This window comes from Oncorhynchus mykiss, chromosome 4 (assembly GCF_057628025.1).
Source record: "Oncorhynchus mykiss isolate SJ-2025 chromosome 4, ASM5762802v1, whole genome shotgun sequence".
Classification (NCBI taxonomy): domain Eukaryota; kingdom Metazoa; phylum Chordata; class Actinopteri; order Salmoniformes; family Salmonidae; genus Oncorhynchus; species Oncorhynchus mykiss.
Window position 1 is genome coordinate 60,479,326 of NC_143025.1, and position 18,055 is coordinate 60,497,380.

At 43.4% G+C, this 18,055-nt stretch overlaps 1 protein-coding gene across 1 annotated transcript in view; it reads right to left on the reverse strand.

Annotated features, from left to right (window-relative positions):
• Window positions 1–18,055, reverse strand: part of cnksr3 (cnksr family member 3) — a 42,423-nt gene that overhangs the window by 8,944 nt on the left and 15,424 nt on the right. The window contains exons 2-12 of the mRNA XM_036975624.2: window positions 15,842–16,005; window positions 11,641–11,843; window positions 7,893–7,980; window positions 6,984–7,025; window positions 5,375–5,494; window positions 5,143–5,202; window positions 4,952–5,020; window positions 4,530–4,676; window positions 3,298–3,425; window positions 2,863–3,059; window positions 2,332–2,418 (exon numbers count right to left, since the gene is read on the reverse strand). Coding sequence (XP_036831519.1) covers window positions 2,332–2,418; window positions 2,863–3,059; window positions 3,298–3,425; window positions 4,530–4,676; window positions 4,952–5,020; window positions 5,143–5,202; window positions 5,375–5,494; window positions 6,984–7,025; window positions 7,893–7,980; window positions 11,641–11,843; window positions 15,842–16,005 — 1,305 coding nt within the window. The remainder of the gene's footprint in view (window positions 1–2,331; window positions 2,419–2,862; window positions 3,060–3,297; window positions 3,426–4,529; window positions 4,677–4,951; window positions 5,021–5,142; window positions 5,203–5,374; window positions 5,495–6,983; window positions 7,026–7,892; window positions 7,981–11,640; window positions 11,844–15,841; window positions 16,006–18,055) is intronic.

An 18,055-nucleotide genomic window follows, 5' to 3' on the forward strand; every position in this document is an offset into this window, starting at 1 on the left:
TGCTGCAATTCAGCGGGTGTTGATGAAAATGATCCCGCTAACTGGTTGGGTGCGTCAAGAAGTTAAGTCTCCTCCATATCTCTCTCTAAGTCAGGGTTTTTTAGTCTCCAAATATCCACTATTTCTAATGTGTCCATAATATTTGTGATTTCCTTAAGGGCACGGTGATGATAGTTTGTAGATTACCTTTATGGTCCATTGAGGTACTTAACACTGTGTTATAGTCTCCTACCATAAGGATTTGATCATTTGTTGCCTGTAAGTTCAATAAATTGGTATAAATGTTTTTAAAAATGTATGGATCACCATGATTTGGACCATATAGATTAATGAGCCAAATCTTTTTTTCATCCATTTTCATATTCAAAAGGATCCACCTTCCTTGCGAATCATTCCTGTTTGCACATTCAGAAATTTTTGTTAATTACTATCATCACTCCTTTTGAGTTCCTTTGTCCATGACAGAAAAATATTTCTCCACCCCATTCCTTTTTCCACGTAACTTCATCTATGGCGGTAGAGTGAGTTTCCAGTATATGTTATATTCCTTTTCTTTTAGCCATGGGCATGGACTGATCTTCTTTTTTTATAATCTGCTAAACCATTACAATTATAACTGGCTATACTTATTTCGACCCTTACCATAGCTAGATACTATTCTCAGTCTAAATTGACCATAGTTAGTGCTTGTAAAGTTACTGCCATCAGAGGTATTATGATGGTCAAAATTAGTGCTTTCAAATGTCTGATATTTAGAATTCAAGAAATAGGTTCTAGCAATATTTGTTTTATTGCCTTGCCTGTTTGCCAATGCCACAGATGTTAGAAAATTGAGACAAGATATTATGTGTCTAGTAAATCTGAGTAGGTTGATGTGTATGATATTGCATGTGATTTTGTGAGAGTGTGTACGATGTCTGTATAAGAGTAAGACTATAATGCGTGATGTCCAAATAAATAATAACTCTGCCAATTTGCATAGTTAAATGTATATGTGTGTAATATGTTGTGCGTATAGCCTTAATATTCATGGTGATAATTGTATTCCATATCGTATCACCGTCATAGTTCCATCTTAATTACCTCAAACATCATTGGAAAACACATCCCAGCAATTCCATAGCAATTGACGTTTCACATGATCATGAAAGAGACCTTGCATTACTCAGAACAAATGTATTCCGTACAATATGTTATTATTCCCCAATGTCCCTATTCTGATATCTTCCCCTTGCTTGTTGTAAACATTTATAAACTTGTAGACAAATACATAAAAAAAGATAGACAAACAATAAACACATTAAATTATAAAACAGTTCTCAATAATGGATAGAGAGGGAGAGAGAGAAGGGAAAAGAGAGAAAGATAGTGAGAGAAGAGAGCGAGCTCAGGTGTGTGTGTGTGTATGTATAAGTCCATATGTGTAGGCAAGCTTGTAATTGAGTATGTGTGTGTTCATATCCACTTCATAGTGTTCAGATATTTTTACAGTTCCCATACTTTCTTTTTTTTATAACCTGAAGTCTCTGTAGAATTGAGAATCAGCCATGGTGTTATGGAGCTGTCTCGGAATAGCTGTCCATCTATAAAGAGTTTGTCCACAATGAGAACCCTTCTCCCTTCGTTGCCTTTGTACCAGATACAGTCTCTTACCATGTTCGTTTATCTCCCTTGGAAATTGGTAATTGAGACCGAATTAGGTCCCTTTAAGCTCCCTTCCCCCGCTTTTGATCAGCTCCTTTTGTTGGTAGTGTTCAAATTTGGCATAATTAATACCTAAGCAAATTAGTATCCATGTGTCCTATCTGTGCTTGGAGCTTAAAACAGTTAACCCAAACTAAGGTAGCAATGTTATTAAAAGTTTTATCGAAACATGTTCTCAGAATGTCATTAAATAACCTATCATTTCTGTTCTCAGAACGTTAATAAAGCCTCCCAGGAAATCTTTCAGGGAACCATAGTAAAAGGTTCTCAGAACCTCCCTTTAACCTAAAAATGAACATTCCCAGAACAGGCAAAATGTTCACTTCCGTTCTCAAAATGTAAAAAAAAACATTCAGTTTTACCGGTCAGGAAACGTATGGCTTTGTTCCCAGAACCAACGGGAAACCAAAAACGTACGTTCCCACAACTTCCAAGGAACCAAATGTGCTAGCTGAGCTATTCCGTAAATAGTGCACTACCTTTGACCAGAGCCAGATGGGCTCTGGTGAAATGTAGTGCACTATTTAGGGAATTTGGTACCATTTGGGACACATTCTGAGTTACTGCGCTGCTTTGTTTTGGCGGTGTTTCAACCAGGCAGGTGTACTGTAGCTGTAGCATGCTTACCTTTCCTCCCTTGAGGCCAGGGTCTGGAGGACGAATCCGACATGCCCAAACACGAGTCTACAGGCATGGACAGGGGCCGCTGTTTACCTGTAAAGTAGAGTTCAAATGTTCTGTAATTTCTACTTATGCCAATATCAATCTCATCAATCTTTCTGAGTGGGGGTGCAGGAATGGATCTTCTTATAATTTCCAACATTTTGGTAGGCTATTTGTTAGTTAACTATACTTAGATACAGGCAGCTTCTCTTCTGTCATTATATGTTGCCCTAGAAGACTAAATAAACACTTGCTCACCAGAATAATGTCATAAATGATATAATGAATGCATCAATCTAGTTAACATCTGTAAAACTTTCTCTGTCATCTCTGCTTCTTTCACCTAGCAAAGACATTTAGGGACCGGGGAGAAAATGTAATGCAAGTTATGAGTCAACCTACGCGTCACTAGTTCCCACAACTTGCAAGGAACCAAATGTGCTAGCTGGGGTTCTTGTTGGTGTGTGCTTGTGTGTGCGAGCGTGAGGTACTGACCCCTTGTGGAGGTCCGTTGTCTCAGGCGGGCTACTGGGGCTGGTTGGATGTTGGGCTCAGGGGGAGGACAGACTTTGATCTTGTTGTCATAGTCTGCGATGGTGAAGCGTCGTCTACCCTCATCCAGGAAGGAGTTAGGAGACTGAGAACCCTTTGGTCTCAGTTGGACCTTCACACTCACTTTAGGCTTCCCATCCCTTCGATGAGCGGATTATGAGGTGGAAAAGAAGGGAAATGTCAAGGTCAGCTAACAGAGCACTAATGTGAGTTCTAGAGGAGGCTGGTGAGAGGAGCTATTTATTCAATTCCAGCCATTACAATGAGCCCGTCCTCCTATGGCTCCTCCCACCAGTCTCCTGTGATAAATACAATGATGGGTACAAAGACAGAGAGACAGACAGACTGTATAAGTGACTGATTGACTCAGACACTCACCGTGGGGTGTATGGGACAGTGGGGGGAGGAGGGATAAACAGGTCCAGATTGGTCTGCTTCTCTTTCTTCATGAGGGCTTCAGAGGGGGCATGTTTTGGAGACTGGATCTTGGGCATACTGGGGGCACTCTAATACACGAAACAACAAAATACTTGTTTTTAGAAGAAAGATCGTACAAAAATGTTGTCATGTAAAGTCACTGATACCCATGGCAGAGATATGTGTTAAATGTGTGAGGCAGTTTAGCTGTTAAAACCAGAGAACATTCTCTACAAGTACACTGTGTCAGCTAAATGAAACACTACCATTACGTAATATGGCGTTATTTCTAATTAAGCTAACTTTCGTTTGGTAAATCCACCAATAGTGGCCTGGTTTAGTACGACTGTGAGGACCTGAGACCTGGCATGGACACACTACACTTAGCAGACGACTTATTACGCAACAAGGTTGTTTTTTTTTAAAACCTTTAATTGCTTCCTGCCGACTTCAGAGGTTCTCAGCTCTTTCCCAAGGTCCAATATTGTCCCTAACGCAGGAATAAAGTCCTTTTTAGATTACTGTAATTACATAAACAGATCTAAAAGGCTTTACAGGGTCCATTTTTTTTGTGTTTGTCTGTCTCAAAACCAATGTGTGACCTTTGTTAGGTCTGGGCGGAGTGTAGCCTCTAACGGTGAACTAAGAGACGAGGTGTAGACAGTAAGACTCTTAGACGAGAGATCTCTCTGGACTCGAAGATTAGAGGGTATTCGGGGCACACTGACTCAGCCCACAACTGACATTTAAGCACTATGCAATCTATTTGAAACACACATCCTGAACAGAGCCTATTAGGTCACATTAGACCCATTGTCTCTGTGAACATGAGTCACGTTCAAAACACGTCTGACATCAGTACATGCTCGGACTTTGTGCTGTTCTTTTTTCTTTTTTCTTTTAAGAAAGAGGGGAAGAAGGGATTCGTTGTTCACCCTTACAACCCACCCAGTGGAAGACGCAGCCTGGTTGGCTGAGGAACTGAGGAGTTGGTCCTCTCTTGTCAAACCCCACCAAAAAGAAACAGCTTTGGGATACCACACACACATATTTCACACCTATGGTGACAGATGAAAATACATCCAGAATTGATTCAACACTAGGATATCAAAGGGGGATAAGGGAAGATGGTCTACCTGCCCTACAGGTGTTCTTCAATCAACTGTGTGTGTGTGTGTGTGATGGGGCTCTACCTGCACCAGGGGGGGCCTCCAGCGCATGTTCTTTAGGGGGGCCGGGGTGAAGCTACAGGTACCCGAGGGCCTCTTCTTCACCACCAGACTAACGCCGGCGGTGTCCGCCTTCAGCTTACCCACCAGGTTCTTCAGCTGCCAGCCCACCTGGAGACACCAAAGACAGACAGATTGGACGCCAGCTCGTCAGACACAGCCAGCATCCCAGCCCTCATCATAACCAACATCGTCACAACTATCAACACACCCCATCAACAACCCATTTCCATTTGCGACTGTACTCTCATGCTGCAATTAAACGAGCTATCATCTGCCTGGCTTTCTTGTTGGGCAAGATTAAACAGAAAAAAAACCAGATCTCTCTCTGCCCTGGGTAAGTGGTACAATTGATCAATAGGGGGTAGTGAAGAAGAACCACCTACCACTGTCTGCTTGTTGACCTGGATGACCTCGTCTCCAGCATGGATCCTGTGTGTTCTGTCTGCCGGAGACTGGAGGACAGAGGGTGATAGATCGGGGATGTTTATATGCTCATCCTCTGAGTTCATTCACCCTGACTGGATCCCTCCAGACCATCTTGGACTACTACTATCAGAATGGACGGGATACTCACATGTTCTGTGGTTCCAGTGATGACGTGAAGCCCGTCGTAGGTGGATTTGATATACATCCCCTGAGAAGATCCAGGGCAACATAAGGAAGAAGCAATCGATCTCAGAGACTGAGATTTCAAACAGTACATCTAGCTTGGGCTGAACGTGTAAGATCCCTATGGGCCCTGGTCAAAAGTAGTGCACTATATAGGGCATATGGTGCCACTTTGGACGCATGCTAACTCTTCTCACCAGTCCTTCTCCAGGTCTGACGTTGGTGATGTGGACCTCCTCCAGACAGGCCGACTGACTCTTCTGAGGGTCGGAGGTCATCCTCATTGTCTGCTCACAGATTACGTTCAGAGCCACAGACTGGAATGGAACATATAACAGAATACACTCAGCTACAATGTCTCATAACACCAATAGATTTCACTGGATTGGGAAATAACCATTGTTGTTGTAATCTCGTTCACAAGACACTGCCTCCCAATGTATGCACAAGAGCTATTTTGGTGAGGACTTTGGTGTGGTGGATCTCTGGTGTGTGGTCATTCATGGAGCTAAAATTCAGGAGAGGGGAGGGACAAGGGTTCTTTCAAAAGGCATTTAAGCATGGGTGTTACTTTGCCTTGTGCTTGTATCTCTGTACACTGCCCTCATTGAATTGAAAATGATAATTTTTCACAGGGTATGTGGCACATTCTTTTGCTTTGGATTTGTCTTCTGATAAAAACGTGTCGTGGGACACGTCAGTTGCGCCACAAGGTGTCCTAATTTCGTCAGACGGGTAGGGTCTCCTACAAGGCATGATGCCATAACGTTGTCATTACTTGGTGTGTGAGGCTGTAGTTTGGATCGTCAAAACAAAGGGAGCTGTTTGTTCCTGGAGAGCTCTACAGAACACGGAGGCCTGACACAGACCACGGAGGTCAGAGAAAGACTTGCATTAGCATTGTACAACTTGGCAGTAAACAGCCTAGCATGGGAGGCTGAGGTGATACATCGGGTCAGGCTCTGAGGGAAACTGCAGATAATCCAAAATAATATTATCGGTTAGTTAATGAAGTTTTTAGCTGACTGTGTGAACAAACGGCCCCTTTGGCAGTGTTATCTAACACAGGATGTGGAAGCAGGGCTTCTGTGGACCATCACGGAACTGGGATGCCTCCCAAATGGCACCCTATTCTCTATGTAGTGCATTACTTTTGCCCAGGACTTATAGGGTCAAAAATAGTGCACTATATAGGGAATATGGTGTCATTTGTATAAATAAAGCCCTACACTCATACGGGAACACAGCCCACATCACAAGGATGACTGTAAAAGGGAAGTGTGTGTTTGTTTGTGTATGTGTGTTTGTATGTGTGTGTGCTTCCCCACAAGAATAGTAAACAAACATTTGACCAATTGGGGACATTTTGTTAGTCCCCACAAGGTTAAGGTTAGAACTAGTGTTTGGGTTAGAATTAGGTTAGGAGATACGGTTAGTTTTAGGGTTAGAGGCTGTTTAGGGTTAAGGTTAGGTTTTGGCGTTAGCGTTAGGTTTAGAGGTTAGTTTTAGAGTTAGCGTTAGGTTTAGGATTCAGGGAAAATAGGATTTTAAATGGGACTGAATTGTATCCCCAGAAGGTGAGTTATACAAGACTGTGTGTGTGTGTGTGTGTGTGTTTGCGTGCGTGTGTGTGTGTGTGTGCGTGCATATGTACATGCATGCCTGGGGGTACTGTATGTGTGAGTGTGCTTCCTTGCATGTATGCCTGTGTGTATATCTGTGTGCGTTTGAGTTTATTTTGAAGCTCCGGGGCTGAACTGGTAAACAGAGTCCAAACCAGAGATAAAAAGAGGAACCATTACTTACTACTTGTAGTATCTTCTCCTCCATCTCATAAACTGTGCAGTCCTGCAATTAAGGACAGAAGTATATGTGAGAAGATGCTACAGTCAAAACACTCAAGCTACACAGTGGTGGACAAGTATTTGTGAAATAAAACACTGGGGAGTGAACGCAAACAGGAATGCAAAAGTTGCCCAGATATACAGGGACGATGGTTCTTGTGGGCACTTAAATAACAACTCCCTATAAACAGTGTGACAAGATGATTGCATGACAGTTCTTAACTATGGGGAGTAGTGAGGACACTGCTCCGACTCTGTATCCTATTCCCTATTTAATGCGCTACTTTTAACCCGGAACCTATGGGCCCTGGTCAAAGGTAGTACACTAAATAGTGAAAAGGGTGCCATTTGAGACACAGGCTCTATCCTTCACTATGGGGTTTTGTGGAGGACAGCAAAATTGGGCTACTAAACACGTTTTGATCTTTCCTCCTTCCACGTGCTGCTGGTGGAGGGATCTTCAGTGGAAACATACGTGCTTTGAACTGTCAGTGGTCCTGCTCTTATTGCATCCTGTGGTGTGTGTCTGAATAGGGCACACCTTCAGCGAACACTTCCTATTTGAACTCCACCTGAATGTGTAATAGAGCAAATTAAGTAGCCTCTCATGCGGGGTTTTTAAGGTCTCCTTTCACAGACGTTATTGTAAGATGGGCTAACTTTGAAACCACAGAGAATTTTCTCAGAGATGTTTTGCTTTTATGTTCATGAGAAAGGCTCTGTGTGTATTTCGGTGTTGACTACAAGCATGAAAGACATTTACAAGATCCGTCATGCTAATTTCTCAAACCCACAAAAGTTGTTACATTATAGCCTTCCCAAAGTCCTATGAAACCTCATGAGAGTGAATAGTGATTATTAGAGAACAAACCTTCTGAACAGTGGAGGTGAGCTCCAGACACAGCTGAATGATCCGGTTCTTAGTGGAGGTGAAGTCACTGATCCCTGTCAAAGGAGTCCTGTCATAGACACAAACCAGAGGTGAGATGTGAGTCAGTCACCTCCATAAAACGCACCACAGTTGGGGCTTTTACGGTGGCCTTATTACATGACCGCAGTCAAATTCCACGTGACCATTTAGTCATGGTAATTAGTCTTGCTGTGTTGCTATGTTGTATTTACTTCGCCACCATGGCCTTTTTTTTGCCTTTACCTCCCTTATCTCACCTCATTTGCTCACATCGTATATAGACTTGTTTATACTGTATTATTGACCGTATGTTTGTTTTACTCCATGTGTAACTCTGTGTCGTTGTATGTGTCAAACTGCTTTCCTTTATCTTGGCCAGGTCGCAATTGTAAATGAGAACTTGCTCTCAACTTGCCTACCTGGTTAAATAAAGGTGAAATATATATATTTTTTCAAATGCTGCCGATGGTCATTAGTGGCCTACCAAATTTGCTAACTGCCTGGTACTCAGCACTCTATTGTCCGTCTAATCACTCTGACATCAATGCATTTGTTTTCAATCAATCCATCAGCTTTCTATAGGCTAGGCCTACTATATTTATTTATCAACTTTCCTAATTGCTTTGCTTTACAACAGGAGTATAGTCTACCTGGCATGAACATGAACCATGGGAAAAGCATCCTCCATTCGCTAAAAAAGTGCATCAACGACATGTATTTTTTCCCCCTGCCCCCGTTCCGAGACAAATCAAAACTAATTGCACACATACATTTATATTATTTAGTATTTGTAAAGGCAAAATTAAATTAAGAATAGTCTGATGGGTGACAATATTTGCCTATCACTTGTGAATGATGTATTATCACTTGTGAATGATGCCCAGCGTGGGCAGTAAATCAACAACAACAAAATTTAAGCACATTAATCCGCTTTACAACCGGTGTAGAGCCTAAGAGACAATTTATGCTTTTTTTTTTCTCCCCCCAATTGGTAGTAGTTACAGTCTTGTCTCATCGCTGCATCTCCCGTACGGACTCTGGAGAGGCGAAGGTCGAGAGCCAAGTGTCCTCCGAAACACAACTCAACCTAGCCGCACTGCTTCTTGACACAATGCACATCCATCCCGGAAGCCAGCCGCACCAATGTGTCGGAGGAACCACCGTACACCTGGTGACCTGGTCAGCGTGCACTGCGCCCGGCTCGACACAGGAGTTGCTAGTGCGCGATGAGACAAGGATATCCCTGCCGGCCAAACCCTCCCTAACCCGGATGACGCTGGGCCAATGGTGCGCTGCCCCATGGGCCTCCCGGTCGCGACCGGCTACAACAGAGCCTGGGCTCGAACCCAGAATCTCTGGTGGCACAGCTAGCCTCAGAACACTGCGCCACCCGGGAGGCCTGACAATTTATGCTTGATCCTAAAATGCTGTCAGATTTTCACCATAAAAATGCATCTTTATAATAAAGCATTACATGCAAAATTGCATTTGTGGTCACTTTTGAGAACAGTGTTTTCCCGCTAATTGTAACGCGCTTACAGCGTACAGCCATGTGCGCATTGCTGCGCTTTTCATGTGAAGAAATAGCCAAAGAGTTTATCAACCTTTTAAGCTAAACGTTCTGATCTGTTGCATCAGCCTCATTGCTTTAAAACATTTTAATGTGAGTGGTTGTATTAATTTGGGATCTATCCCATCCTACAACTGTCCCAGACTGTTTAAAATATGTATTTATTGCACAGAAGGACAAGTTGACCTCTGGGGGATAGTAGATTGTCATAGGCTAGTGCGTTTGCTGTTCGTAAGGCCTACTCATCTTGTTGACTGACAGAAAGTAGGCTAGATGTTGACAGCTCATCGAACATCTTCAAAATGCACCTCGGAATTTACATCCCCAAAGTGTCTGTCTTCACTTGTAGCCTACTTCTTAGCTGAGATGACTGTGAGAATGACCCGATCACATGAAGAGCAGTTTGATATCTGAGAGAGCTATATGAGTGAGAGGTGCTTCGAGGCACGGCAGCCGGAAGAAGGGAATTATAATTATTATATTCAGCCCACGGGCACAACGGCCATTTTAGCCGCAAAAGGCATGATTTTTTTTTATGGGGCATTATGGTCAGACAAGGGGGGTGCCGCTGGGAAATTCAGGAAATTCAAGGCCTGGTGAGAATATGATCAAGTGCTTGTCAAATTGTGAATGAGACACTGACGGAATTTGCAGCCTGCAAAAGAAACAAAGCAGACCCAATGCCTTTCATGTGACTTAAAAAAATAATCATAATTAGAGTCGCATTATTCAGCCTTGGAATGTTTGAAAAATCTAAATATATAGCACAAAGTTTGTATCACAATTAAGTTGCATGAATAACTCAAAATTAAGCATATAGGAGGACCTGTTTCTTTGTTAGCCTATCAACACAGAATAGCCGCATGTGCGCACTTCCCTGGAAATCTTTTGGAGAAAATATCCTTTCTATTTTATTCAGCTTTGTTCAATTGTATTCTTCATACTATAATTTTTTTTTTTTAATTATGACATGGAATTCTAAGCCAATTTTGTCTGCTAAATTAACTAGTGTAGCCCACAGCCATATAGCATAGCAATATCAGGGCCGAACATAAGGACAACTCAGAGTATGCTATTCTGTCCTTCTGAAATAGACTACATTTTCTTCATATCATGTTTTTTTTTTTTAGACCTATCTAAAATAAATCATGGATTTATTGTGAAGGTGGAGGCTATATTACATGGATTTATTAGACTTTTTCAAAATGTAACATTCCAAAACTTTTGCTTCAGTGGCTTGTAGGCTATGCGTGGAAGCCAGGAGATGCTAAACATGTTTATGTTCTTTTACGGTCAATTACAGTGAGACCGGCAGTTATATGCTCGACAATCTCCGGCTGAAAACATTTCATGACAGCCAAAGCCCTAACCACAGTCAAACACCACACAGTAAACTTAAAACAAGTAACACAGGAATCCTCTCAATGCGTGTACAAACATAACAATCCGTCAGCCATACCAGAGAAAAGACAGGATGGTTAGAGACGTTCAAGTAAACAATGGAAATAGTATAGTAACACCCAACAGTAGGTGTTACAAACACGGCTAACAATACCAGGTGCAATTCTGGAAGTGGATCTGACAATTCTGTATAATGTATCTGTATATTCTGTATAATCATTCAGGAGTGTTGCTATGTGACAGGCGCATGAAAAAAAAGCATTTAAACAACAATAACAACCCTGGTATGTGATTGATTTGCAATTATTGTTGTTGATCTGATGAGAAGTGCTTTTGCTCGTCGTGTACGTGGGCTGCACTACCCACCCTCACGTGTTTTGAGGTGTTACTGATCATAACTGCTGTGATCTGTCAATACAGATGTTTTATTTCGCAGCTGAGATCCTATGGAGTGTGTCTCAAGCTGATAAGAGCACAGGAAATATACCTGATGTCGAACCCTGCATTACTTCACTCTGTTTTGACTAGCAGACAGTAAAAACCTTCCTCGAGTCAGGACTTTAACAAGATAACATGTATGTTAACACAGGCACTAATAGAGCCTAATAGAACGCCTTCCTTCCTGGTGAAATGCTAAGCGTGTCTGTGTGTGTGCGCACATGTGTGTGTGTATGCTTACCTGTGTGTGTTTGCAAGCGTGTGTGTGTGTGTGTTTGTGTGTGTGTGTGTTGCGTCTACCTGTCCAGCCAGGCCAGCAGACTCTTGGCGGCTCCGATTAGCTCCACCACGGCAGTGAGGAAGTCGTTGGGGGGTTTGTGGGAGTTTTTCCTCTCGTACGACGGGTTCTTCCTGCGCTCAGACGCTGAGTTCTGGAGGTTGTTGGACGCCGCTCTCATACGACCCACCAGAGTCTTCAGGTTGTCTGTCTCCACCCCGTAGTTCTGAAAGAATGTTCTTAGTTTTAATGACGGGGATATGTGGTCGTATTGTTTACCCTAACTGAGTCGTTCTGGATAGGAGCATCGGCTAAGTGACTAAAATGTCATGTAAAATGTGTGGAAATATTCTCACAACACAACAATCATAGATGAAAGATACACTCAGGTATTTTGATTCAGTTTACGCGTGGTGGCATAACAAAACTGTCATTAGCATGATGATCATTTGTGCTGTTATCAATTCCGTTGAAAACCACAACGGCTTGGGTTCAGCAAACATTGACCGTGTCCCAAATGGCACCCTGTTCCATCTATAGTGCACTACTCTGGGCCAGAGTCTCATCCCAGCAAACCAGGTTGCGGCAAATGTTCTTACGACAACAAAAAAACTGTCCATTCGTGTTGATGATTATAGAATGTTTGCATAAAACCTTCGCCTGGACGTTCCTTGAACACCTATAATCTGATTCCACATTGTTTCATTTCGGGTGCAAAAAACATTCACCTGATGTTGCAGGAACGTTCCCAGAACACATTATGTCTCTTCTTTAAAGATTCCCTGAATGTTTATTTACGTTGTGGGAACAGTCTGGTGGGAACATTGTGGGGACATCACAAAAGATATGCTCCCAAAACACACAACGGTCCAGTTGTGCGGATGATTTTACAATGTTTCATTATTTGAAGTAGTGCACTACTACTACTACACTACTAGTGTACTACTACTACAGACAGAATAGCGTGCATATTCCAAACGAATAAGTCCTCCTACATTCCTCAGGACCAGTCACCATGGCAGCCTGTGCATGGCCCATCATCTGACTCCAACATATTCCCCACCACGTCCACCTCAATTACCTCAAATCACCAGTGTGTTCTGTGAGAAAGTGTGTGTGTGTGTGTGTGTGTGTGTGTGTGTGTGTGTGTGTGTGTGTGTGTGTGTGTGAACAAGGAAAGGATTGAAGAAAATAGAAAGAATGATGATCGCCGCTTCCACCGACAATATACTTAAACGCTTACACTGTTTGATCTTCCAGGATGTTATGATGTCTAAACGCAGCTCTAAGGATTTATAGCAGGCTAACACCTGAAGATCACTGGCCCTGTACCACAGCTGTGGTAGACAGAGCTAAAACAGCCTTATTTAAGTGCAAAGAATTATAGGATGGGAGAGCCCAACAGCCAGTCATCAAGGTCTGATTGAGATCAAACGCTCCAATCTCTGATAATCATTAACATGATCACCAAACACACGCACGCACACACACACGCACACACACGCACACACGCACACACACACACGCACACACGCACACACACGCACGCACACACGCACACACACACACAAGCCTCCAGCTAAACAGCTGTTCAGCGCGTTTGTTCCTATCCTGAAGCATAGAAGCAATGAAAACATCTGCAGCTAACGGAATGCCTGTTCCTGTCCAGGCACTGAACAGGGGAAACGGGAGAGGGAAGTAAGCTAGGAAGAGAGCGTGTGAGAGAGGGAGGAAAAGGAGAAAGTGTTCTGTCAACTCTGAGATGTACAGCGGTTCCGATGAATGGGACACAGTTGGAGAGGAGGTCTGCGTCCCAAATGGCATTCTATTCCCAAGTGGACTACTTTTGACTCAGGCTCTGGTCAAAGGTAGTGCTCTATGTAGCGAATAGGGTGCCATTTTGGATGCAGCGGAGAGGTGAGGCTGGGGGTGGAGCGAATTATCTGACACCACCGGACGGAAACCGCAGGAACAATGGTGCAATGGCTTTTCCTGAAAGGGACGTGTGTGTATGAGACAGGTGGGGGGGGGGGGGGTGAAGTCACATCTGTTTCCTGAGCACCAGGAGATTTCTCCCTGAGAAAATAAAGCTCTGCCCAGAGAGTCCCGTGTTGCATCCCAAATAGAACCTTATTCCCTTCATAGTGCACCACTTTTTACCATGGCCCATAGGATGAGGGTCAAAAGTAATGTGCTATGTAGGGAATAGGGTGCCATTTGGGATGCAACCCACCAAGCAAGCCCTCTCTCTTACTGTCTGCCCATTATATAGAAGTATCTATTCCATCTTACGTTGGACATGTTCAAGATCCCAGTTCATTTCCTCACCAAACCTCTCTTAAAAGATAACAAGATCCGGCACACTACCACCAAAGCATTTCACCCATCTTATGGATCACGGATGGACCATGAGGCCACAAAATGGGAAAAGGGAAAGATCTGACACTGCAGAATGCTGGGGGATTGATGGGACCAAACAAAAATGTACAGTAAGGTAAACTTATGGAACTGTAGGTTCATTGAACAACTGAGGGCTGAAATAGCAGAACTAAAAAAAACACTGGACTAGCACACTGTAGAGAGACACACACACACTTTCTTTGTGGCCATTGTTTGTGTTCATAATTGACAGTCACTCTTCTGTTCCGTCCCCAGTCAGTTGCCCTGTGCCAGTCGGTTACTCTCTGTCCTACTATTGAGTTAGTCAATTCTCACACTAGGAGGTATCAGGCCCCATTCTCTAGCCTGTGGGCCAGACCCTATTCACCCAGACTTCACAATGAAGTAAAGCACGGATTATACTGTACTCTCCTTTTTCAATTTCCCACAGAGGGGCACTGTATCACACACTACACACTGAACCTAGTTCAGAGAATGAAGCACTAGCATACAGCACATGGTTTTCTAGCCTGGTCAGGGCAGATCTGTTTGTGTATAGCCAATAGGAGTTGAAAAGATAGCGCAAACAGATCTGGGGCGACCAGGCTAGCACACCGCTTTTCCATCCGGGCCTGAAAATCCAACCCAGCACAATGTATAATTCTTACATCAGCACACAGAGAGATAGAGAGAGGAAGGGGGGTGAATAAAGAGAGGGATGGGGTGGAGAGAGAGAGAGAGACAGAGACAGAGAGAGACAGACAGAGAGAGGAGGAGAGAGACACTCTTTGTGGGCATTGTTTGTGTTCATAATCGACAGTCACCATCCCTCTTCTGTTCTGGAACCAGTCATTTGCCCAGGGAGGGTAGAGAAAAAGAGAGAGAAGGGGTTATGAGAGAGAGGGGGATAGAGAGAAAGCGTGTGTGCGTGGTGCAGAGAGAGAGACAGAGAGAATGATGGAGAAAGAGAGAGGGAGGGTGGAAAAATAGAGAGAAAAGAATGGAGAGAAAGAGAGAGAGAGAGAGAGAGTGAGAGGGATAGAGAGAGAGAGCGGGAGAGAGACGGGGAGGTGGGGCAGAGAGAGAAAGATATGGAGAAAGAAATATTAAGGGAGAGAGTGAGTGAGAGAGCGAGAGAGAGGCATCTGACCGGACATTCCTCCCTAATCCCTGTTTCCTGACCAATGCCAGCTTCTGTCATCTATGGGCCGCTTAGACTCGCTCAAGCTGAGCTGACTGCTTGCTAGATAACTATCCCTCTGCCTGAGGGCACAACAAGGGGTTTGTTTGCTTTTGTTTACTGTTTATTCAAGACCCCTCGAAAACAAGATGATATTTCAAGATACCCCCCTAAAAATGTCAAGCAAGCCACTTGATACGGAGGCTGTGGCATAATCCACTAACCAACTCACTATTAGTATCTTAACTATACTATCATATGCACCAGAAGCAACCCCTTGACCCAGTAGGACTACCTACTGCACAATCACATCGTGTCTTAGAAAAACGACCTCTCCACCAGAATAATTCAACATCAGAGTAGCATGAATGTTATCACAATTTGACCCTTTGTGCTAATGTCCACTTAACTTTTAGAGTGATTTATAGATTATTGCACTGCCATTTGGGACATGGCAATGAAAAATTGATGGGATCAAACCATGATCAAACTACGTGATGCACAGATATTGGATGCTTGGATATGAAGCTTGTTGATAGTTTGAGCATCTGCATAATCGTATACAGGATATGCCTAAATCATATACAGGATACGCCTAGGGGACTATCCAAAGGGTGACTAAACGTTATCCTCTGATTGGATATTGGACATTTTAGATCACTAACCAGAGCACAGAGCAGGTCGACAGCCTCCAGCACCAGTTCCTGGTGTCCGATCCTGGTCATCCCCAGCTCTAGGAGGTCCTGGTGGGAGATCTTCAACAGCTGCTCCCCGTCAATCTTCTCCCGCTCAAAGTATGGGACATACTGCTGTAGGCTGTCGTCCAGGCCTGGGAAAGAGAGACGGAGACGGATTGTGACAGAGATACCACACACGTGCCAAAGAAGGAAACATTGATAGTGAGTCAATACAAGTCCATCACTCAGGCATTTCACAGTCTAGCAAGAACCAGAATGAAACTGATCTCTGACCACCGTTGATGACACATCTAGCCACCCAGAATTCCACACATTGCACATAGCAGCGGTTATGACCAGTGGCTATTCTATCACATAGTGTGCTCTCATCTGTTCTTCAGACCTTCTGGCCCAAACGGCATCAGCAACTGGTCCCCAAAATGGACATGTTTGTTGTAAATAGTCAACAAAAAAGCAACTGTCGCCATATGTCGCCATTAAATTCCATGGCTCATGTTGGCTTGGAATGCCGTGCTACATGACAGATGGCTCACTCTGACACTATGTCCCAAATGGCACCTTATTCCCTATGTAGTGCACTACTTTTGACCGGTAAAAATGAGTGCACTATGTAGGGAATAGGGTGCCATTTGGGCCACACACCCATAGTTTACATAGACCCCTCTTAACTAGCAATTAATGTGTTGCCTCCTGACACCTTTGTGTTAGCACAAGCTAATGACTGTATGTCGTTACACTAAAATACTCTGGTAATCTGTACACAATCAAAGTCATGTTTCTAAGTCTATTGACCTTCTGTGGGGATAGAGGTTGTAAATATTTGATTAAATGCACATTCTAAATGCTTGGACAATTTAATTATCCCCTGTGCCAAAGGGTGGAGATGTAGGTGGGCCAGGAGTATGAGACCTTGTTGACCACTTTCTAGTGACAGGATTGAGGGAGGGTGTATACTTAAAGAAATCAAAGGATGACAGTGAGAGAGGAAAGGAGTTCTAGGAGGGGAAAGCAAGATGTCAGGCCAGGGTTGGGTCCAATTCAGATTTCCGGGAATTTAATTCAATTCAAAACATGAATTTGAATTGGCCACACCCCACAGAAAGTAGAATTTGCCCCATAGAACCAACTTCTCTGGTTTTAAACGGCCTATGTGGCATCGACATGAGTCAGAAACATTAATTATAGTGTCAAAATTTACTTCAACGTTTAAGTAGGATAATTTTGGTAATACAGTCAGTCTTGTCCAAAACAGAGTTTTGTAAGTGAGTTCATCACGATTTACTGGAGGCTTGGTTATGGATTATGATCATGCCTACTTGCCCAGTGCACACAAACACAAGAAAAAAACAGCCAGAACGTGAAACAAACCTGCCCATTACCCAACGCCTCAGACTTGTTTGCATGTATCTTGAGTCCCCCACAACCTGATTTGTAACATGAAACACAGCCAGGCAGATGCACACTCTGGTAATAGATAGTGAGAAAGTTTCAAAATACAAAACATATAAACAGCGTGTAGCTTGTGCTTTATTTGCGGCAGTTTGACATATTGCAGATGAGGTTGTAGTCATGTTATTGTTCAAAGAAATCAGTCCTGAGCGCGCACACAGACTTTCCCGACTCGGTCGATCGTATGGAGTGCACTGGAAAGGAATTGGTTTGCCGGCTGCACGGCAACTTTTTACCAGTTGTAGATAGACAATTTCGATTGTGATTCTGGAGACATGTGTTTCCAACCCCTTTTCCATAAAACATATTAACGCGCTAGAAATGATATAACAGCGACTAGGCACTGTAAAATGACGTTTGGCACACTAGAGGCTTTAGATAAATTCGCTCAGACGTGGTTTAAAGTAAACTGCATTCTAATGTTGACTTTTGTTTACGGGAAAAACCGTATCCAGCGAGGGTTTTTACGCATGCTCGGTTCTTGGGTCTCGAGTGCTACGCGAGTGGAAATTTGATTCCACAATAAAAATGACATGAAATGTGGAGAATGATACATTTGCATCAGTTGGCTATTAATTTATATGCCATTGTATGTTCTTGTAGCCTACCATTTAATACAATATTGTAATGAAACAGCAGGGAGCAGGTCTCGAACCCCCGACCTTCTTGCCCGAGGTCCGGCGCGCTATCGATTGTAACGACCCTAAACCCAGGGTCGTTACAATATGTTGA